The 24,884-nt window shown below is 34.2% G+C and overlaps 1 protein-coding gene across 1 annotated transcript in view; it reads left to right on the top strand.

Annotated features, from left to right (window-relative positions):
• The first annotated feature begins 4,043 nt into the window (after positions 1-4,043).
• The window catches only part of LOC149778517 (uncharacterized), a 192,779-nt gene continuing 171,938 nt past the window's right edge, over positions 4,044-24,884 (top strand). Inside the window, exons 1-2 of the mRNA XM_089939397.1 lie at positions 4,044-4,429; positions 22,953-23,126. Of these exons, the coding sequence (XP_089795523.1) occupies positions 4,294-4,429; positions 22,953-23,126 (310 nt within the window). The 5' untranslated portion in view covers positions 4,044-4,293. The remainder of the gene's footprint in view (positions 4,430-22,952; positions 23,127-24,884) is intronic.

The raw sequence follows: 24,884 nt of genomic DNA, 5'->3' as shown, positions 1-24,884 counted from the left end.
CTGCTTTTCTTTTCATGAAGCCATGCTAAGATGGGCAATATACACTGTGCCATATATAATCATATGTAAATCAGATCCAACTTCAAACTGCATAGATCCAGATCTGCCAATGCTTTATGGGTCTGTGTAGTTTGGTTGGCCAAATCAGTAGAACAAACTGCATAGATTCTGATCTGCCAGTGCAATATGGGTCTGTGTGGTTTGGTAGGCTAAATCAGTAGAACACACTGCATAGATTCTGATCTGCCAGTGCTTTATGGGTCTGTGTGGTTTGGTAGAACACGCTGCACAGAGCCTGATCTGCCAGTGCTTTATGGGTCTGTGTGGTTTGGCAGGGCAAATCAGTAGAACACACTGCATAGAGCCTGATCTGCCAGTGCTTTATGGGTCTGTGTGGTTTGGTAGAACACACTGCATAGAGCCTGATCTGCCAGTGCAGTATGGGTCTGTTTGGTTTGGTAGGCCAAATCAGTAGAACACACTGCACAGACCCTGATCTGTCAGTGCTTTATGGGTCTGTGTGGTTTGATAGGCCAGATCAGTAGAACATACTGCATATATTCTGATCTGCCAGTGCTTTATGGGTCTGTGTGGTTTGGTAGAACATACTGTATAGATTTATATCTGCCAGTGCATTATGGGTCTGTGTGGTTTTGTAGGCCAAATCAGTAGAACATACTGCATAGATCCAGATCTGCCAGTGCTTTATAGGTCTGTGTGGTTTGGTAGAACACACTGCATAGAGCCTGATATGCCATTGCATTTAATATGAGGGCAGATCAGGATCTCAGTTATTTATAGTTTAGATCTGGCATATTTACCAGTATATTTCTAAATGTATTAGTCTTTGTTTTCATCAGATAAGTTAGGACATTTAGTGCAGAAAGTTAACAAATTGAATTCCGTAATTGGTTTTTGCATTTTATCTTTTAAAATTATTTATTTGTATAGAAGATACTTTTTTTTAGCTGGCATTTTTATAAAGTCATGTCTCGGTTACTTAATATACCACTTATGGGATGATCCAAAAGTGTTCTCTTAAGAGAGATGGTCTTTTAACTGAAAGATGGCAAGAAACTCCCATTGAATGTATATAATTTTCATTGTTATCAAGTATTAATATTTAATATACAATATATATATATATATATATATATATATATATATATATATATATATATATATATATATACTGGTACATAAATTTATTAATTGGTCAATTAGTTTAAGTTAAAATTATTGCATAAATATCAAATTTATTGCATATTTTGATCTTCGCAAATACATAAACATTTGTGTATATATTAAAATATTATTGGTCAATATTTTAACTTTTAAAACTAAAGTTTTCACTGATGATTCTGATAAATGTGGAGTCTTTTTAATTAATGCCACGTACAGAATTTGTGATGTTAAAAATTACATTTGGAATTTAGTATGTTGAAAAGTATAAATTGGTAAAAAAAATTCAATTGCAAATGTACATTGCTTTGTGTAAAAAAATGCTTGTTAATTAAAGACCTGCCGCTCTTGTACAATTTACTTCCACCAAATGACCCCTAAATTAAGTACAAAAAATGAATGAACGATACAATTTTACATATTTATCATCAGCATTACCTGCCTTGACTTTTGATATGGATGGGATGGTTCTTTCAAGCAAAAATAAGATTTTGTGGTCACAACTTGTGTTACAAATGTGAAAAGTGGCAATTGTTTTTTCTTGTACAAATTTCTTGTCGAAGAAATGCACAGAAAATATTGATCAAGTGATTCAAGATCTGTGTCCAACCAGGAAGCATTATGAAGAGTGGGAGGAGTACTGTTTTCATTCTAAATTTAATTTCAACAGTTTCAACAAAAATGTTGGCAATAACTTCATTGTCACCTTTAATTTCGATATTTATGTCAGTGAATCGAGAGAGAGAAAGAGAGAGAGAGTGAGAACATTGAGCAATAAGTGGTCTCCTTTCATAGGGTAGTGGAATTAAAATTGAAACCACATTTTATTCTTCTAGTTTTCACTATATCGATTAACGGAGAAGAAATAAACAGCAAATATTAAATAAATATGTTGAAAAGTTTCATTAGGCGGTAACAGTTAACGTTTGAATGGAGTTTTCTCTTATGTACCAACGCAGTTAACTACAGGATCATCTCAAAGAGTTATTGGCAGTAAGTTTGACTAAAAATAGACATTTGATATGCTTATGTTTCCTGCGTGACTAATAAGATGTAAATATTAGAAAGTATATACATCCTTAACAACCTGAGATTGTGCTTATGCAGCGGAATGCTTTATATTTTCATAATAATTCTGAACAATTTCATCGTTTAAGATAAAATCTAAACATTTTGGAATGGTCCCTTAATTATTTGGTGAGTGGGTCATTTGACAAAGGTGATCCAAAGGAGAGATTGGACTGTATGTCAGATCTGAAATGATGACTACATCCGATTTTAAAAGATGACTGTGTGTCAGATTTGAAACGATTGTACAGCAGATTGTAATTGATGACTGCATGTCTGATTTTAATTATGACTGTATGTCAGATTAGAAATGATGACTATATGTCAGGTTTGAAATGATGAATGTGTCAGATTTGAAATGGTGACTTTACATCAGATTTTAATTGATGACTATGTCAGATTTGAAATGATGACTGTGTCAGATTTGAAATGATGACTGTGTCAGCTTTGAAATGATGATTGGACATCAGATTTTAATTGATGACTGTATGTCATTTGAAATGATGACTGTGACAGATTTGAAGCGACTATCTTACTGTATAGTAGCTGTCTTACACATCTCACAGTTTCATGTACTTTTTTGATATTCATATAGTTTTTAATGTTACTGAAGCTTTATGAAGACCTCATATAAAATGACACCTCTGCATACAGGACACCGGTCATGCAACAATTCTTTTAGCAACCCCCACCACCTTTCTTATATTATAAAACTTACCCTTACCAGACATGGCTGGGATGCATGTGTCCATTTTATAGAGGGTATCATAATACAGAGAGTTTTGATCATTGTTAGGAAGTTGTATCGGGACAAGGAAGTCACAGTAGCATCAGACTAGATTTCCAAGGATGGCAGGTAGAATACCTGATTAGACCAGCTGAGGTTGGCTGCCCTGGCATGTCCATGGGGATTGTCATTTAGCTCTCATTTCCAAGGCAGAATATAGCTAATAATATTAAACATTTGAAAACCAGTCAACAAACTTATTAGGACAAAATATGTGACCAGTCTTCAATATTAGAGGTATCTAATCCTTATCAATATCATAAATAAATTATTATAAAAAAAATCACATGTTTAGGCTTGTTTCAGTGAATGATACTGGGCCAAAACTGACTAAATTAATTTCAGCTTAACCAGTTTCTCAGTACTTTGATTGCTTAATAATGTTTGTAGCATTTTGATTCTTTTCAAGTCCATAAATAATTGTCAGGAAAAAATATTTGTATACTAATCCCCCCAAGAAAAGCTTAATAAGCATTCCATCACTGAAATAGAAATATATATATATATATATATATATATATATATATATATATATATATATATATATATATATATATATATATAAGAAATACTTGGCTGGTTAACACTTGTCACTATATTTACAAGATACAAGAAACTTTTTTGAACATGGGTAGACAGGTAATTATAAAAACACTAGCTTTTCAAGATCTTTTTAACATACAGGAGCAATTTTATATTGCCATGATCCTTCATCCTACTTTGTTTTAGAAAGTCACATCTGGTATAAATTTCCGACCAATGAAACTTCTGAAATTTTTTGGAGTTGTTGGGAATTTAGAACTAGTAGCAGAAAATCTGCAAGCTGTGTATATGGTACACCACAATTTAATGTGTATGTATCAGGTTTCTTAATCTTTGCCTGGTAAGTGTTTGCAAAGAAGTCTAATTTTTTCTCTCTCCCAGACTGGAGTTGACCTTAGATGACCCTCAGTTCTAGCTGACTTCAAACCAGAAGTTAAGAAGCCTGCATCGTCATCAACTTTAGTGTGTGAATTATATACAGCTTGCTGTTTTTCCCTCCTTCTGCAAGTGCTGTAGTCTTGGGACTGACTGACAGGATTGCAGTGGTCCTTTAGTATAATCATACATACAAAGGATAAAGGCATCCTGGGCAGTTTGATACCCCTCTAAAGTCATTGTTAGAAACATGAGGAAATTTGGATAAAACAGGAATTACTTGAAAAAGTTCTTTTTTCTTCATTGAAGATTTTTGAGTTTTAGGGGCTTATCCAATAATGGGGTCCCTACTCCATCCTTTAAACTTATGGACACAAATCTGGAGGACTACCCAAGGAAATATGAGACTTATTTTTCTTATAGTTTTATTAATTACAAGATCAGTCCAGTCTGCTAATGTGCCTCTTTCAGAAGGTAAGACATTTGATGATTCTGTTCAAATTGTATATTTTAATTGATTTAATGTTCAATTCCTCAAAGTGTAGAAACAAGCTGCTGTGACTTGTAATCGTAACTGTTGTTTCTGTCCTAGCTAGATATTTTTAAGTCATTCCATTAATTTTTAATATTAATATTTTTCCTGTGCTAGCTTCATTCAGCAGTTAACTTTATTTGAATTGAAATATTTAGAATTTCTGAATGAGTACAAATGTCATTGGATATAAATAGGAAAAGGCGCAAGGTTTGGTTTAGGATAACAATTGTTTTATATCGTAATCCCTTATTATAATGCTGTCCACAGAGCCATAGAATATACTGCTTTGTAGTGAGATGGCCATAAAATGAAGTACATTATACATATAATTTTCCCTCTACTGTATGTACTCACTTATAAGTCAAATCGAACTGCAAATAGCATAGACACCAATCATCCATCACTAAATGTGCTGGCAGATTTGGGTCTATGTTGTGTGTTATTCTGATTGCTTCTAACAGTGCACAGACCCAGATCTGTGAATGCATTATGCAACAGCAGATCTGGGTCTCTGCAGTTTGCACTTGGACTTATAAGCGAATATAGATTATACATACTACAGAGGGATTCATGATCATACTTACCATATAATAGGGACTGTTACAATGAAGGGTGTTACAATGAGGGAGTGCTAAATCATCAGATGTGTATATTTTTTATTGTGTCTTGGTGATTCAGTGTTAACAGAATCCCAGTTTCTACTATATCTAGTTTCTCAACTAGGCAACTAGATAACTCTTGGATTTGGGGGATAGATAGCATGGGGATGGGTTGGTGTAGGAAAAAAAAGGTGGTCTTAGGAACTTGAGAACTTCAGAACTAATTGAAAAATTTTTTTATTATTTTTATTCAATGTGGAGGAAAAAGAGATGAAATGGTGGTGAAAATAGCAGTTTTCAATCTTTGAGCCATAACATTTTATTAAATCATAAATTTTGTAATACATGGGATATGGGTAAAAATCTTAAGTCCTTAGATGAATTTCAGTCTGATATAACCTTGATATTTTCTTATTTTATCTAATTATTTTAAAAAAAGTATATAAATCCTTGAAGATTTGTACAGTATTTACTAATATATTTTTTAATATTTGATGCATTCATTGATTAGCAAGAAGTGATACCAAGTAATACTTATATTTTCAAGCATTTATCTCCAACAGTCCATTCTAAAGCCTTAACACATCTCTTGTTTAAAATCCGAGTATACTACAAATACCGTCACATGTGTGAATGTTTTGAAGTAACAAAATTTGCCTCAAAGATACTGCTCGTATAAAAACAAACATTAAATTAGAAATTTTACTTGCTTTGATTTTTGCTCTAAATATTTTATTTTGAATCTTTCAAACGTTCCTCATTTTTGGTGGTACACCCTCACTATAAAGTGACTCAGTATAAGACAGTCCTGTATATAAGGCTGGTATGATTGCTGTTCCAGTTTCATTATTTAATAGTAATATATCAGTTACAGTAGTAATTAATAGTAACAGAATGTATAAAATAACTCATTATAAAGTGAGCTTCCATATAAGACAGTCCACTTTTTATGGCTTGCTTAAATAGAACTACATTAGAACCTGCCTTGAAAGAACACCCTTCTGCCCACAAATTATAATCTCTTTAGACAGGTGGTCTCTCATAACAGGTCATAACACTATATAATTAATAAATCTGTGCATTGAGTATAAGGACTCTCAAGTCGGGCAGTCTCACATATCAGTGGTCTTTCAAGACAGGTTTACTGTATAGTGAGGGAGTACTGTATATTCATGTAATTGTTCTAATGCATTTTGCTTGTCATTTTGTTTAGAAAAAATACAAAATACAGTACAATTTTGAAAGCCATCCAATCGCAACCATAATTTATGGTTTGAGTTTTTATAGTTTTGAGTTTTCTGAGGTTGCACACATGAGAATGTGCTACCAGTATGTTAAGACTGAGCAAGTCCTTTGAATTATGCCATGTTTTCAAGAGATTGATGTTTGAGCTATACAGATTTTATTCTGTTCATAAATTGTCCTCATAAGTGAATCAGGGTTAATGAAGAAAATCGGTTTTTGATTGTTATATATGGAAACAGTTGATTGATACCAACAGGCACACTGAGGGATTTAAATTTAAATTTAAGAATAAATATTCAGATAGTGCAACCCTCGTGTGGGGTTGGGCATATATATAAAAAAGCCCAATGCACCCTGCTGGATGTCAAAAAGTTGACCAGTGTAAGCAGATGTTTTGACCTTGAGTTGCATCTTATGATGATTGTCACATTGAGAAGGTCTTTAACTTTTCAAAAGAGTTAGGCTTTTATAAAAAAAACATTTGACATTATTTTTTAAGGGTTTTTCTTTTTCTGCTTTTTTTATATTTTGTATGCCTTTTATGTTCTGCCTAAGGTTAGTCTGATCTATATACTCTGAATTTTTTCTGTGAAAACAATTTTTGTGGCTTTCTTGGTTACATCCAAAAACCATGAATTTGAAGACCCAATGAAGGATGATCATTCTAGGGAAACAACAGACCCCTTAACAAGTCCATAACTTTAAAGAACCAGTGAATCATAATTATTCTAGGGAAACAATAGCCCCTTCTTCAAGCCATGAATATCAAGACCCATTGAATAATACACCATTCCCAATGCATGAATTTAAAGACTAATGAATGATGATCATTTTGTGGAAACAGTTGCACTCCTTAACCAATCCATGAATTTAATGACCCATTGATTAATGATCATTCTGTGGATACAGTTGGTCTCTTCCCCCATCCATGAATTTAATGACCCAATGATTGACGATCATTCTGTGGATACAATAGGTCTCTTCTGTCAATCCATGAATTTAATGACCCAATGATTGACAATCATTCTGTGGATACAGTAGGTCTCTTCTGTCAATCCATGAATTTAATGACCCAGTGATTGAAGATCATTCTGTGGAAACAGTAGGTCTCTTCCCCTAATCAATTAATTTAATTATTCAGTGATTATTGATCATTCTGTGGCTACAATTGGTCTCTTCCCCCATCCATGAATTTAATGACCCAATGATTGATGATCATTCTGTGGATACAATAGGTCTCTTCTGTCAATCCATGAATTTAATGACCTAATGATTGATGATCATTCTGTGGAAACAGTAGGTCTCTTCCCCCAATCATGAATTTAATGATGCAATGATTGATGATCATTCTGTGGATACAATAGGTCTCTTATGTCAGTCCATGAATTTAATAACCTAATGATTGATGATCATTCTGTGGAAACAGTAGGTCTCTTCCCCCAGTCATGAATTTAATGACCCCTTGATTGATGATCATTCTGTAGAAACAGTAGGTTTCTTCCCCAATCCATAAATTTAGATGTTGATTTCCCTATCTGTGAATTAAATACTGACGTAAATGAGATTTTTTTTACAAACATGAAATTTATAACCTTGGAAATAAATGAATTCACATTAGTCATGACTGTAATGATGTGCCTTTAATCCATTTACTACTCTCTCTCTCTCTCTCTCTCTCTCTCTCTCTCTCTCTCTCTCTATATATATATATATATATATATATATATATATATATATATATATATATATATATATATAATATGCACGAAATTTGGTGACTAAAATTTAATTTATCTTAGATTTTGATCCTAGTAAATCATACATTGTTGTAAATGGAACAGACTGTGATCTTGCTTTCTCAATGAGTTAAAATGTCATAATCTGCCATCAGTTTCCTGTGATGGATTTATCATTGATTAATAATCCGTTAAATGTGTCCATATGACACCATGGAAAAGGCTGACAAAAATGGGATATTTCTAGAGTCTTTCAAGAGACAAATCTAATGGATCCAGCTTTCAAAGAAATTCAAATAAAATTCATGGAAGAATTTTAACAATAATTTTGAAAATGGTCCCTTTTTTAGATCTATATAGTCCAAGTTTTCTATGTAATACAAACTTAAAACAAGCCAGCAACCCTTCACAATAAAGTCATATCTCTGTATAAAACAATTTTATTATTCAATACAGTTCTTCAAATGGTAATTGATTAACTGGTCATCCCCCCCACCCCCAGGTGACCCATGTTCAAGTAACTCCATAATCAGACAAACACTACAGTGAGCATGTGTTTTCAATTAGACCAGTACCAGTGTAGATACCCCATAATGTCTCCATCTCCATCCCTCCTAGTCCTAATGCCCTTTCAATCTGGAATAAATTACAGTAGAGCCTGTCTTGAAAGACCACCCCTTCTGCCAAAAAATATTGTCTCTCATGACAAGTCATAACACTATATAACAATTAAATCTGTGTAAGAGAACCTGGTCTCTCAAGACAGGTGGTCTTTCATAACAGTGGTCTCACAAGACAGGTTTAACTGTATAACCTAAATCTTTCTTTGAATAAAACTGTCTTTTTTCATAAATAATACACATGGTTCATTATAAAGATACTGCAATTGTCCATTTAATTTTCTTTACCCATTATCACCAAAAACCAGTGGCATGATTCTTTTTAAGTCTACATTTTGCACCATCTTCAAGAACATTCCAGCAATGTCTATTGTATGCCATTTATTTAAGTTGTTTTGCACACATTTTTATTCTTGTCATCCCCTTTTATGTTGAGCTGTACATTATTGAAAATCTTTTCTTATGGTGCACACTTGTGTTTCAAATGTTAACATTCAGATGTGTGGAATGGCCACAAGTGGGAACATATTAATAATGGGGATGGTCACAAATTGTAACATAAGATGGGGGGTATGTGTTGAATGGCCACATTTGCAAATATTCCTGGGGATGGTCACAAATGGGAAGATATTGATGTTGGGGATGGTAACAAATGGGAAGCAGAAAGAGAGAGAGAGAGACAGAGACAGAGAGAGAGAGAGAGAGGCAGGCTATTTATTTTTATTCTTTAGAATTTCACTACCATTAGGAATTCACAGATTTCAAAACTTTTTTTTAGAATACCTATCATCAGGAATTAACTGTTCAAATAACAACTTTTAGAATAGATATCATCAGGAATGGAAAGTTCCAAACAACTTTTAGAACACCTATAATCTAGAAATAAGTGTTCAGAGCAACTTTTAGAATAAGAGTCTTTAAGAATTAACAGTGTTCAAATTAACTTTTTTGAACCAGCCTGCTGTTTGCAATTGTAGTAAATATTTTGGGGAAAAAATCTTGACTTATAAGACTCTTGGATATAGCAATTGACCAACAGATGGAATAATACTATTACAACATAGTTCTAGTACAGCATAATATTAGTAAAGCATAATACTAGTACAGCATAATACTAGCACAGCTTAGTTCTAGTACAGCATAATATTAGTACAGCATAATGCTAGTACAGCATAATACTAGTACAACATAATACTAGTACAGCAAAACACTAGTACAGCATAACATGATTACAGCATAACACTAGTACAGCATAACACTACTACAGCATAACTATAGTACAGCATAATACTAGTACAGCATAAGTCTAGTACAGTATAATTCTAGTACAGTATTGGTGCATAGTTCTGCAAGAAGGTTGATTTATACGATGACCAACTTGTATATGTGTACACAGCATTACCTTTTTTGGATATTTCTTGTATCTTTTACATTGGCTTATGATCTTAACTTGGTGCCAGAATGAAACATGGTGGCTGAGTAATTAAGATTTTGGACTTGTAACCAGATGATGTTTTCAAATCCCACCACAAGGCCCTGCTTTATACCAGAGAATGTGGTTTCAAATCCCACCACCTGGCCTTGTTTTCATCTAGAGGATGTGGTTTCAGATCCCACGACCAGGCCTCGCTTTCAACCAGAGGATGTGGTTTCAGATCCCACCACCAGGATTTTCTTTCAACCAGAGGATGTGGTTTCAGATCCCACCACCAGGCCTTGCTTTTGACCAGAGGATGTTGTTTCAAATCCCACCACCAGGCCTTGCTTTCAACCAGAGGATGTGGTTTCAAATCCCACCACCAGGCCTTGCTTTCATAAAACTTCTTAAAATTGAGTTCCTCTCTTAAATTTCTGAGAAGTCTAAGCATAGGCCAGCTTCTCATTGCTGAGCCTCAAAATAACCAGCTTATTTTAAAATATAGGGTTAGTGCAACTATCATACTGCAATTTACCAAAAAAAATCTGCAGCATTTGAACTGAGATTTTTCTCAGTGTCAAGATGTTTTACAAATGCAGGACCAGATCAGCCTGGATCAGCTACCATGGTGTGGCCAAAGGCAAGGCACTTGGGTCTATTTACCTTAGCATGATAAACCTTTAAAAGTCTTGCTGTGTTGTTAAACACCAAACTGTAGTCACCTCAGTTATTGCTCTTTTGTCTTGTTCCAATTCACAATAGGGAAAGAAATACTTTTAGAGATGTTGTTGCTGATGCAGCTGTTATGGCCATTATTTCAACACACTAGTTTTGAGTAAACATAAAAGTAAATGTAAAGTAGAGGAAATCAATGGTTAATTCTGTATTGGCAGATATTTTACACAATTTATTCTGTGATAAGTTTAGAGTCCTGCCTCATACAGTTTTGCTATTTTTATCCTTTATTAAGCCCCAAGTTCCTGCCTTCTAAATTTCTTGAAAAGTGGATGTGGTTTTGTCATTGATTAAACTTTAAGTTAAGGTGAACCAAAATTCAGATCATATGGGTGATCAAGTTCAGTAACACAGGCTTCCATATAAATGGCATCTTTTCAACTTTGATCATTTACCAGGCTACAATTGGATGTTGCTGGTTAATGTGGGTAGTCAATATTGTTATCCCACCCATGATTTAATGTTGTTGGTTAATGTGGGTAGCCAAGATTGTTATCCCACCCATGATTGGATGTTGTTGGTTAATGTGGGTAGTCAAGATTGTTATCCCACCCATGATTTCCTCCTCCAGGTTCTAATCATGAAAAATGTTAAGGTTATCAATTTTACATCTTTCTTGGAGAATTTTCATCCTGCAGTTCTCTTAGATGAGTGATTTGGCATTAATATTCATCACCAGCTCTCTCAGGACTTCATGCTCCACATCCACCATTTTGGTTTGCTGGTTTGCTGCATAGTTGACAAATTTTCTCTCTGGACACATCTTTTAGAAATTTTACAGGTTTTAGAACAATATACACTGAAAAAGATTAAAGCTTCAAATTAAACAAATAAAGGTTGAGGCACACATTTTATTTGTATGCTGTTTATAGAAAAACTGCTAACATCAGTTCATGCCAATGTACAGCAGTACAAAATACCCATGGAATCTGTACCAGAATAAGCTATTAGACTAGTAAAACTGGCACATGTCTCACTTTCAAGACATGGTCAGATCAGTACTTGATCAAATGAATCCACTAGATTAATTCCCACTGATGAGTTATAAAGATAACAAAACCGGGCCAGGGAACCAGGGGTGACTGGACCACCCCTGCAGATGGGAAGGAATACCTTCACATCCCACCAGGCATTATCTTCCTTTGGTAAAACTGCACATCCCTAACTGCTTGAGAGGTATCCTTTGTCCTGAAAAGTACATCGAGTCATCTACAACTGGAAACTGATCACTATGTAAAAGAAAGTTGAGAGGAGGGGGTGGCATCAGAAGATACAGAATTCTTGTTGGATTCATCAGAATAACATCTGTTGGTCCAGAATTATCAGGCATTTATATTTACAACTGACTGAATTCTTTCATCTATATGCAGAAGCAGTCTTTATTGTTTTAATCTTTACTATTTGTCAGATTTATTTTATCTTAGGAAATCCCTTTTAGTTATCAAGAGTTTTAACATGATCTGTTATGTTTGTGTTTTTCACCAAGTCTAGAATAATTCCTTAGTTCCATAGATCAGCAGGATTCTTGTGTACAATATACCATACCAGGAGAGTTCTAGTATACAGTATATTACCATACCAGGAGAGTTCTAGTGTACAGTATACCATACCAGGAGAGTTCTAGTATACAGTATACCATGCCAGGAGAGTTCTAGTGTACAATATACCATACCAGGAGAGTTCTAGTGTACAGTATACCATACCAGGAAAGTTCTAGTGTACAGTATACCATACCAGGAGAGTTCTAGTATACAGTATACCATACCTGGAGAGTTTCTGTATTAATGAGATACCTTATGTACTCTTATGTTAGTCAAGTCCAATTGCCATCAGGGCCTATGTTGTTTGTTCTACTGAATACTCCTAACAAACTCAATATACCCAGATCTGCTGACACATTATATGATGGAAGATCTGGGTCTTTGTAGTTTTGCATATATTAAGTCTAATAAAAGGTTCCCTCCACATGGTTCTTTAGAAAATCTAAAATTCTTTAATATGATATAATCCAAGAAGGGGGGCCCCAAGTGGCCGAGTGGTCTAAAGCGCTCACCATTCCGGATCACTGCCATCTCACCTCTGTCTGCGTGTGTTCAAGTCCAAGGCTCGGCTAGCGTGGGTATGTGGGAAAGCCTGCCAGTAGCTTCTCGTGTGTCGGTAGTTCTTCCCTGGGTTTTCCAGGGTTCTTCCTCCACCAGTTATACTGGCCGCCATGTATAGCCTGTCTTGTGCTGAAAAATGGCATTAAACCCTAGAACAACAACAACAACATAATCCAAGAAAGTGCTATTAAAAACCAACCAGATTTCCAGTAGTCACATGCTTTCAGGAATTTATTCGACTATATAATGTTAAAGAAATGGGAACTAATACTTCGTACATTATTTTGTCTCTTTGAAATTTACTCTGCCAGATTAAATAGATCCTACTTGCAACACTATAGGATTAAGTACATTTGATCCCATTTGATCCAGGTCATATTTGACCAGTTAAACTATTTTATCAGAGATAAAATTACATGGTTCTTTCTGGACCTACATGAAAGCTATCCCAACTTTCACAGTTTATGGAGGTCATGCTTGACTTGTTAACCAGTTTAGTCTCTTCAGAGTCAAAATTTCTTGCAGCCCTCCACATGCTTAGGAGGAAGCAGATAATGTGATTTATGTTACCAGTTTTATCAGTGATTTTACACTGTGCACTGGAACGAAAATCACATCTGTAAGAAAAGTGATTAAATCATTAATGTAAAATAGCAACCATCATGATACTATCCAGAAGTGACTTTTATTAGCAGTAGTCCTACAGTGTAAGACATAGCACCTGTTGTTTTTGCTTTAGTGCTATCACCCTCCCCCCCGCACAAAAATATCGGGTGATGTGTCAAATACATTGTATGACTATTATTAGCAGGTGATCTTTACATGCAGGTAAAAAAAAAGTAGAAAGTGCATTGCAAAGAAAACATAAGCAACAACAAATTCTTAGTTTAAATCATTTGTTCAGTTTATCAAATCAATCAATCAGTGATCAGTCAACCAGCCCATCTCTGTATAAATCAATGAAGTAAATCAGTGAATCAGGTGATTATACAGATGGATGTAACGATCCTCAGTGAGGGGAGAGAAATAATGAAACATCACTTATCAAGATCAATAATAGTAAAAGTTTTGTAACTAAGGACTGTGTTAGATCGCTACATTATGTAGTCATTTCAATTGAATATGTTTTATTTTTCACAAGTATAAAAATTACTTGGCTAAAATATCGATGGATACAATTATTTACATACGTATGTATGTATGCACACTTGCATGTACATACATACATGCATACAGACATGCATACATACATACAAACACACACACATACATACATATATACATACATACATACACACACACACATACATACATACACACACACACACACACACATACATACATACATACATTACCAATACATGGGTTTGTTTAAGAGCCTCTCTTGAACATATCTGGCAAGAAATGTATAAACCTGCTCCATAAATATCATAATTTTAGAAAATAATGAATCATACAAGTGATGTTAATTGCATTAATTGATTTTAGGGACTATATACAAAACTTTACACATACAGAATAAAAGGATGATGCAGACAGCTGCTGAGATTCATTTATACAGGGTTCATTCAATGGGGTGGGGTGGGGCTGTATTATACACATGAATTGATGAATAAATGATGGATGGACTTACAAATATGACGTTCGAGTTTTGAACGTTCAACTGAGTTTTCAATATGAAATTTTGAGAAATCAGCATTAATCACATATCCTAGAACAGACCCCACCTGTGTGAAGTATGTACATTTGTCAAAATTAGTTTTGAGAAAGAAAAAACCCAAATGATTTCTAGATGCATTGTGCTGAGAATGTATATATATCTGTTCAACAATCTATATGTGTTATATAGGTAAAACCCATTATAATGCGATGCTCAGGGTCCAGAGAATAACATCGGCATATAAACCGGATCATGTTATATAAACATTTGAGAAACTTCCCATAAAAAATGTGCATTGAAATTTCAATGTCATCAGTTTTAACTAACCTCCTTATCATATAGCATTTGGTTTGTTCACCAGTTTCATCAGACATCAGATATACTTCAGTTTGGAATTGTATATATGTCAATATAGTGGAAACGGTGCTAGACGAAGTTAAGGCAACATTAAATGCAATGCTGGTATTAAACATCTGCTAGAGATATGAATAATTGGCTTTTCCAAGAGCATGCATTTAAGATGTTAAAAAGAGAGGTCATCTTAAATTAAAAAATCGGAGCCATACTGCCATTGCATTATAAGCAGAATCCTGTTATAATGAATCGCGTTATAATGTGTATTACTTGTATATGATTTTTATTAAAATTTCAAACATGTACATGCACATCATTTATTGGATTGTAATAATGCACATATGTACAATATATGTACCATGTCATGTGTTATTCATGATTAATTAGCATCCTACACTTTAGCTGGAAGTGGCCTATTCATCAGCATGGTTACCGGGGGGGGGGGGGGGGAAGGAAGTGGTAATGTGATATATGATTCAGAATTAATTGCATTAATTAGGAGTGAATGAGTTAGTCATGGACTTAAACAACAGTACCTTTTGTGGCCATCATTAAAAAGGCTAGCCAAATATGACCTTCATACGATGGGATCAATTATTCATCTGGTGACAGGGTTTTGGGAGAGGGCCATTTTTATGTGAAGCAGAGGAGGTTGAGATTATATGATCTCCGTCTCAGAATTCATTACACTGAATAAAAATCAATAAAATATAAACTGTTGAATGGTTTGTAATGTAACTGCTTCAAGTAAATGTGCAAATAACAAGTGCATACTGTAGCTTGAGAACTTGTTCTAAGTTTGCATGTTACTATCAGAGTGCACATAAAAAAAATATCAGTTTTGTTCCATTATCAGTGAGCCTTTTTTTTGTGCTGATGAAGCTGTTTCCTTTCTTGTGCCATTTCGGTCAGTAAGCTGTTTGAGTCTTTGAAGTAAACTTTAAATGTAACTACCTCATAGTATGGTTCTTTATATGTTGTAAGTGTACCTTTAAATTAGATTATTTAATTAAAATACACTTTGTGGCTAAAGGTCAAATTTCACATTTCTATTGTATCAAATATTAATAGCTTGGGAAACTAATGTTAAGATGCATGTGGTGGTTTACTATGATGGTTGCCAAAAGAAATAAGTACAGGAAATGATGTCACATGATTGACCACTCCTTGGTATATAGAAATGATTACAATGTATGCATGCTGACCACAAAAGCTCTAGGAGTAATTCAAATACACTCTTTTATCTGCAGTTTCCTCAGAAGCAATTTTCAACCTTCCGTGCCAGAAATAGTCTTAAAATGCTCCAGTAATGAAAATACGGTCTATAAATAGAAGGTGTTCTTACTAGCCTGGCAATTATCTTTAAGTCTGATGGTAGTGATTAATATTTCTGGAGATAAATGCCCTGGCAAAGTATCATTTGACGTACAAATGCAACAGTGGAAGAAAATTTCATACATGGAGCTAAATCTTTGATGTTGGGTTAGGTGTCTGAGTGTTTAGTTTTTGCATTTGGTTCCCTTTCTCTGATACATTTATATGACTTAAACTTAATTGGTAATTAATTGGTACTTAATTTGTACTGAGGAGTGATATTCGTCACCCCCAGTGTTTATTGTAGCAAACTCAGTTGTGGTATTTATGCCAATTTCTAAACAATCATGCCTAGATAAAGTGCTGAACGTGGTAAAATCATGCTTTTTATATTTTCAACCCCTGCTTTTATTTGTTCATTAAAATCATTCATTATTCATAAAGTTTCTCTCCTTGTCCAACAAGTGGGGGGCGGGGATTTCCACACTAAATTTTCAGTTCATGAATAGACCCTACATCATGGTCAAAATGTAGTCAAAGTGACCTACATTTTTACTCCAGTAATATGCTTTTGCATTTAGCTCCATTTCTTGGATTGTTTAAATGCAATGTGCTGAGCTGTTTATATGTTTGGCTTCAACAATGCAAATTTGTAGTACACATTTTTAAAACCATTTTCAACCATCTACAAATTCAACAGTCTGTTTGATAATAACAAGGGTACATATGCTTGCTATTTGTACTATGTCACATGATATTCATGCTGGAATTAACAGCCCCGGTTTTAACTGGAAGAGACCTGTTGTAGCATGGTTACACATGGACTGGGATGGGATCACTTTCGTGTAGGGTTTGAGGGGGAGGAGAAATAGGAGGTAATATGAACGCTGGATCAGAGTTCATTACGTTTATAAAAAATGAATCAATTAGGCACTAATGACAGACTTAATATCTGAATAATGTTTTTGACCTTTATAAATAAAGACTGGCTACCCAGTCAAGTATGACCTCCATACAATGGGATCAATTACTCAGCTCATGATGGGGTGTTGGGAGTTGGGAGATGTAGAGCAGAGGAGGATGAGATCATATGAACTCTGGCTCAGAAATTATCACATTTATTAAACATTAATGAAATATATTATGTTGAATGGCTTAGAATTACTGAATTTCTTATAATAAAACTTCTTTCAGTGAATTTACAAAGACCAAGTGCATACTGTAGTTTGGTAACTTTTTGCACAGCTTGCAAGTTTTTATCAGAGCCCACATCAAAGAGGTTTCAAGTTTGTTCCCTTTATCAGGGACCCTGTTTTGCTGATAAAGCTGTTTCATTTCATCTGCATTTCATTCACTCAGATGTTTTAATCTTTGAAGTAAATCTTACATGTAACTATTAAACATTATGGTTCTGTAAACATTGCAAGTGTTCCTTTATGCTTGATTATTTAATTACAATATACTTCATGCTAAAGATCAAATTTTCACTTTTCTATTATATAAAATATTAGTACTGGTAGTTTGGGAAATTAATGTTAAGATGCATGTAGTTCTTCTGATTGCCAAAAGAAATAGCTAATGGAAATGATGTCAGATGAAAAAGGGCAAGCTTATGTTTGGCACTCCTTGGTATATAGAAATAATTACTATGTACCCATGCTGACCACAAAAAGTTATAAACATGCACTTATGATCTGACACTAGTTTCTTCAGAAGAAATCTCGTCTTTTATGCCAGACAGACTATATTACAATGTCCCAAAAATGAAAAATACTGTCAGTAACCATCAATTTCTGGAGGTTTCCTAACTCTCCTTGTAGTATCTTTAAGTGTGATAGCAGTGAGTAATATATGGTTTCAATGGCAGTGAGTAATATATAGTCCTAATGGTGATGATTAAAAAAAAGTCCTAATGGAAGTAAGTAATATATAGTCTTAATGGCAGTGAGTAATATATAGTGTGAGTAATATATAGTCCAGATGGCAGTGAGTAATATATAGTCCTAATAGCAGTGGGTAGTATATAGTCCTAATGGCAGTGAGCAGTATATAGTCCTAATGGCAGTGAGCAGTATATAGTCTTAATGGCAGTGAGTAATATATATTCCTAATGGTAGTGGTTAATATGTAGTTCTAATGGCAGTGGGTATGATTTAGTCCTAATGGCAGTGAGTAATATATAGTCCAGATAGCAGCAAGTAATATATAGTCCTAATGGCAGTGAGTGGTATATAGTCCTAATGGCAGTGGGTAATATATAGTCCTAATAGCAATGAGTAATATGTAGTCCTAATGGCAGTGAGTAATATATAGTCATATAGTCCAAAATAGTGGAGGGTAATATATAGTTCTGATGGCAGTGGGTAATATATAGTTCTAATAACAGTGAGTAATATATAGTCCTAATTGCAGTGGGTAATATATAGTCCTAATAGCAATGAGTAATATGTAGTCCTAATGGCAGTGAGTAATATATAGTCATATAGTCCTAATTGCAGTGGGTAATATATAGTCCTAATTGCAGTGGGTAATATATAGTTCTAATGGCAGTGGGTAATATATAGTTCGAATAACAGTGAGTAATATATAGTCTTAATAGCAGTGGGTAATATATAGTTATAATGGCAGTGAGTAATATATAATTCTAGTAACAGTGAGTAATATATAGTCCTAATTGCAGTGGGTAATATATAGTTCTAATGGCAGTGGGTAATATATAGTCCTAATGGCAGTGAGTAATATATAGTCATATAGTCCTAATGGCAGCAAGCAATATATAGTCATATAGTCATAATAGTGGTGGGTAATATATAGCTCTGATGGCAGTGGGTAATATATAGTTCTAATAACATTGAGTAATATACAGTCCTAATTGCAGTGGGTAATATATAGTTCTAATGCGGGTGCCGAGTTACCAAGTGGTCTAAAGCGCTCTCCATTACGGATCACTGCCATCTCACCTCTGTCTGCCCAGGTTAGAGTCTGATTCGGCCAATGTGGGTATGTCAGAAAGCTTGCCAGTAGCTTCTCATGGGTTGATGGTTCTTTCTGGGATTTTTCCAGGTTCTTCCTTCACCATTAATACTGGCTGCCATGTATAGCCTATCGTCTGCTGAAAAATGTGTTAAACCCAACAACAACAGCAACAACATAGTTCTAATGGCAGTGGGTAATATATAGTCTTAATAGCAGTGGGTAATATATAGTCCAGATGGCAGTGAGTAATATATAGTCCTAATGGCAGTGAGTAGTATATAGTCCTAATAGCAGTGAGTAATATATAGTCTTAATGGCAGTTGGCAATATATAGTCATATAGTCCTAAAAGCAGTGGGTAATATATAGTTCTAATGGCAGTGAGTAATATACAGTCCTAATGACAGTGAGTAATATATAGTCCTAATGACAGTGAGTAATATATAGTCCTAATGACAGTGAGTAATATATAGTCCTAATGACAGTAATATATAGTCCTAATGACAGTGAGTAATATATAGTCCTAATGACAGTGAATAATATATAGTCCTAATGACAGTGAGTAATATATAGTCCTAATGACAGTGAGTAATATATAGTCCTAATGACAGTGAGTAATATATAGTCCTAATGACAGTGAGTAATATATAGTCCTAATGACAGTAATATATAGTCCTAATGACAGTGAGTAATATATAGTCCTAATGACAGTGAGTAATATATAGTCCTAATGACAGTGAGTAATATATAGTCCTAATGACAGTGAGTAATATATAGTCCTAATGACAGTGAGTAATATATAGTCCTAATGACAGTGAATAATATATAGTCCTAATGACAGTGAGTAATATATAGTCCTAATGACAGTGAGTAATATATAGTCCTAATGACAGTGAGTAATATATAGTCCTAATGACAGTGAGTAATATATAGTCCTAATGACAGTGAGTAATATATAGTCTTAATGGTAGTAAGTAATATTTAGTCCAGATGGCAGTGAGTAATATATAGTCCTAATGGCAGTGAGTAATATATAGTCCTAATGACAGTGAATAATATATAGTCCTAATGACAGTGAGTAATATATAGTCCTAATGACAGTGAGTAATATATAGTCCTAATGACAGTGAGTAATATATAGTCCTAATGACAGTGAGTAATATATAGTCCTAATGACAGTGAGTAATATATAATCCTAATGACAGTGAGTAATATATAGTCCTAATGACAGTGAATAATATATAGTCCTAATGACAGTGAGTAATATATAGTCCTAATGACAGTGAGTAATATATAGTCCTAATGACAGTGAGTAATATATAGTCCTAATGGCAGTGAGTAATATATAGTCTTAATGGCAGTGAGTAATATATAGTCTTAATGGTAGTAAGTAATATTTAGTCCAGATGGCAGTGTGATTGATTGATTGATTGCATTTATATGGTGCACCAGCACTGTTAGGCTTTTTAGCGCAATACAAAAGGCTATATATAGGATCATTTAAAAGTTATAAAAGGTTTTGTATTCAACAGTGATATAAAGCCAAACAGTTGAAAGTAAAACGATAAGATGGTATGAATAATTTATAAAGTTTCCTGATCAATGGGGAATGTAAATGGTGTATGGTAATGAAGACAGATGAAAAGGTATTGAAAATAAAGGATTTTTTATACATTACATACAAATGCTCAAGGTGATAGCTTAAAAGGTATATCTTAGAATAAATGTTTACATCTTTCTGGAATTCTGTAATATGAGTGGTGTTTTTTATATCAAAATACAAGTCATGCACATTGTAGTACTAATCATGTGTAGGTTGGAGGTTGAAACACTCCATCATAAAGTTATTAACAGTAAATGGTTCTATGCAAGAAATGTACTCTGTGGGTCTTCGCCTCTTAGTATGTGGGAGTGGGTTATATAAGTTCATGACCAATTCTAATTCTCAGATGGCAGTGAGTAATATGTAGTCCTAATGGCAGTGAGTAATATATTGTCCTAATGGCAGTGAGTAATATATAGTCCAGATGGCAGTGAGTAATACATAGTCCTAATGTCAGTGAGTAGTATAATGTCCAGATGGCAGTAATATATAGTCCTAATGGCATTGAGTACTATATAGTCCTAATGGCAGTAAGTAGTATATAGTCCAGATGGCAGTGAACAATATATAGTCCTAATAGCAGTGATCAATACAGTGTATGTAGTCCTAATGGCAGTGAGTAATATATAGTTGTAATGGCAGTGAGCAATATATAGTCCTAATGGCAGTGAGCAATATATAGTCCTAATGGCAGTGCGTAATATATAGTGATAATGGCAGTGAGCAATATATAGTCCTAATGGCAGTGAGTAATATATAGTCTTAATGGCAGTGAGCAATACATAGTCCTAATGGCAGTGAGCAATATGTAGTCCTAATGGCAGTGAGCAATATGTAGTCCTAATGGCAGTGAGCAATATATAGTCCTAATTGCAGTGAGTAATATATAGTCCTAATGGCAGTGAGCAATATATAGTCCTAATGGCAGTGAGCAATATAGTCCTAATGGCAGTGAGCAATATATAGTCCTAATGGCAGTGAGTAATATATAGTCCTAATGGCAATTAGTATTATATAGTCCTTAAGAAGATTGCACCAGGCAAATTTCATTTGACTGTATATGACTGTACCCAAGAGTAGAAGAGTGTGGACTATTTCTTTTATGATTTTGGGCTTGGTGTCAGTGTTATACATTTAGTTCCATTTCTCTCAGACTGTTGCATATACAGTCATAAAACTTGGTGCTTCATCATGAAAAGTTCTGTTCATCACTATCAAACTTTCCTCAGTGTGACCTATTTTTCATGCTCTAGTAGAAGTTAGTTTGTCTCATATTTTTGCATACAGTGATTAAACTTTAAGGATGTAGTATGATGATGATTGTGGTACATACTACAGGTACTTGTCACAGGCATAAGAAGGTTGCAAGCTAAACTTGAGAATTCATGTAATCATTAATGGATAAGGAATTGGTTGCTACGTTTCCTACTCTTATTTTATCAGGTTTTGTTTTTGAATTATGCTCTAGTGGTGGTGGCAAGATGTCATCTTCTATGGAGTTCTTTATTTTGTACAGTTTCAGAATTTTACCTTATACTGGTTATGTGACAACATCACACTTTGTCAGTTTTATTCAAGCATTTGTGAATAATTTTAAATAGCTGTGTGATTTTATAATGTGAAGTCACACCTCTTGTAAGTCCACACTGATTGCATAGTCTCCCCAATAGATGGAATTTAGACCCAATAGATGCATTCCATCATGAACACTGTTACTTAAATTTTTTATCATTCCTGCTTTCCAGCAGTTTGGTATATAGCGCTGTCCTCAATAGATCACTGTCCTGTCCTGACAGATCTGGGTCTATGTCATTTGTTAGGAATATTCAGTAGAACAGACAGCACAAACCCTGATCTACTGACACATTATGCAATGTCGGCAGATCAGGGTCTATATTTTATGCAGTGGGACTTATAAGTGAGAATATATGACAACCTTATGGTGTAACATCACAATGTCAATTTTGCTGTATTGAAGTGATACTTGACATGTGTAATATAAAAAGAAAACAGGATAAGAATAAGTTTCTATCATTAATACAATGTGAAAAAGATTACATTCATTTCTTTTCTTCTTAACATCAGTTAATTTTTCTTTCCAGACTCAGTAGATTTGTTGGAGGCAGTAAATATAGAAGGTGCTCAGGGAGTCGAGATAACTACAGGATTCTGTCCAAATCGAGTGAAATACCAAGCAGGACCCGGGGTGCCAGATGTCGCTTATTCCATCAATTACAATGCCTCCCTTAGCGTTACAACAGAAAAGGCCTTTGTCAGTGAGTATAGTGTTGGTTTTTCAGACTTTACCGTTTGAAGAAGAAAATGGCATAGTAACCATTCTCCATAAAGGACACTTTAAATGTGTAGCACTTGGTTGAAAAGTACGTTATTTTAGCCAGATAATTTTATCATTGTTATTGCTGTTATTGTTATTATTTCCTCCTTTTATTAGGTTGTGATTTTTAGGAGACCTCGTGTTCATCCATCCATCCTTCCATCTGTCAGGCACACAGTCTTGCTAGCACAACTAATTGTGCAGTATTTGATGGGTTGATGTGAAACTTGGTACATATTTATGGCCATCAACTGAATATGCACATAATAACAACCACTTCTCCCGACTGTTTATTACAGTTATTGCCATTTTTTAACATAAGTTGGATGCAGCGTACAGCAGTAAGTCTTATTCAGTATGGGAAAAATAGTGCCCTCTATTTAAATTAGACAGGTATCTTTTTTAGAAAGGACTAATGGAATCCGTTATATGCAGCAGTGTAGGATAGAAAAAGGTATTCCAAGGCTCAGAATATTTGCCGAGTGTTTGACATGCAGTTCTGATCCAGGAAATGAAATTTTTCTATCCAAAAAGGATGCATAATTGAAGACTTATTTGTCTCAGATTCCTGAATGAAAATGGAGGTGGTAGTCAAAATGGCATGTTATGAATCCTGGTATAACTTTTAAGGAACATAATACTCACTGAAAATTTATTCACCTGCTGGAGGGATGAACAAACTTTGGTTTGAACCTAAACTGTAATAGCCTTCATATTATTGTTTTTGAAAACTTGTCTTGAAGCAATTAACAGAAGCCTCATGATGCTATGGAGAAAACTGGTTTGGTGGTACAAACATTGGAACAGGTAAAATAATACAGTATACTTTTATTTCTGAAATTAATGAGATGAAAAGTAGGATATACTCATTCATTCAACATTTATTTTGAATTAATTTTGTTTTTATTAATGAAAAATGTGAACATGATTTTTAGTAAATTTAAAAAGAGAGAAACATAACAATAAAGTCCAGAAAGTTCCACTGTGGTTTGTATTATACCATGCTATATCAAGACACATCATTCAGTTGAAGAAAATATTCCATATAGATCTTGTTATCAATAAAAAATAGTGAAAAGGTCATAGGTTAAGGTCATTGTGATTGAAAGAAGGGAAAGGATATCTGAACAAACATTTGAGTTCTCAACCATTAAGCTTTACTAGTTGGTGGATAATTTTCAAGTTAGGTATGTTTTATATTGAGGACTTAAAGAATCCTTTATGTGCAGTTGAGGCCAATAAATCAGCCCCACACCTGTGATAATAACGATGGAAGGCTTCAGTCAGTACCATCACAGGTGTGCAGTAGAGGCCAATAAATCAGTCCCACACCTGTGATGATAATGATGGAAGGTTTCAGTCAGTACCATCACAGGTGTGGGGCTGATTTATCAGCCTAGATAGGAAAATGTAACCCAAGGCTCAGAGTGTTTGACACAATTCTGCTCATGGGGATAACATTTTTCTGTCCAACACTTATGCATAATAAAGAAATATTTTTCTCATGTCAAAATAGCATGTTTTTATTCTCAATTGTGAACAGGCAAAAGTATATTCCACTTTTATTCCAGAAAATAATAAAGTGAAAAGCAGAATATACTCTTTCCTTCAACTTTTATTTAAAATTAATTTTCAATATTTATTTAGGCTTAATTTTGCTTTCAATAATAACAAATATGAACATGATTTTTTTATTGTG

The sequence above is a fragment of the Sinohyriopsis cumingii genome, chromosome 17, assembly GCF_028554795.1.
Source record: "Sinohyriopsis cumingii isolate HCF-2022 chromosome 17, ASM2855479v2, whole genome shotgun sequence".
Classification (NCBI taxonomy): domain Eukaryota; kingdom Metazoa; phylum Mollusca; class Bivalvia; order Unionida; family Unionidae; genus Sinohyriopsis; species Sinohyriopsis cumingii.
This window is presented reverse-complemented; position numbering and strand designations above follow the sequence as displayed.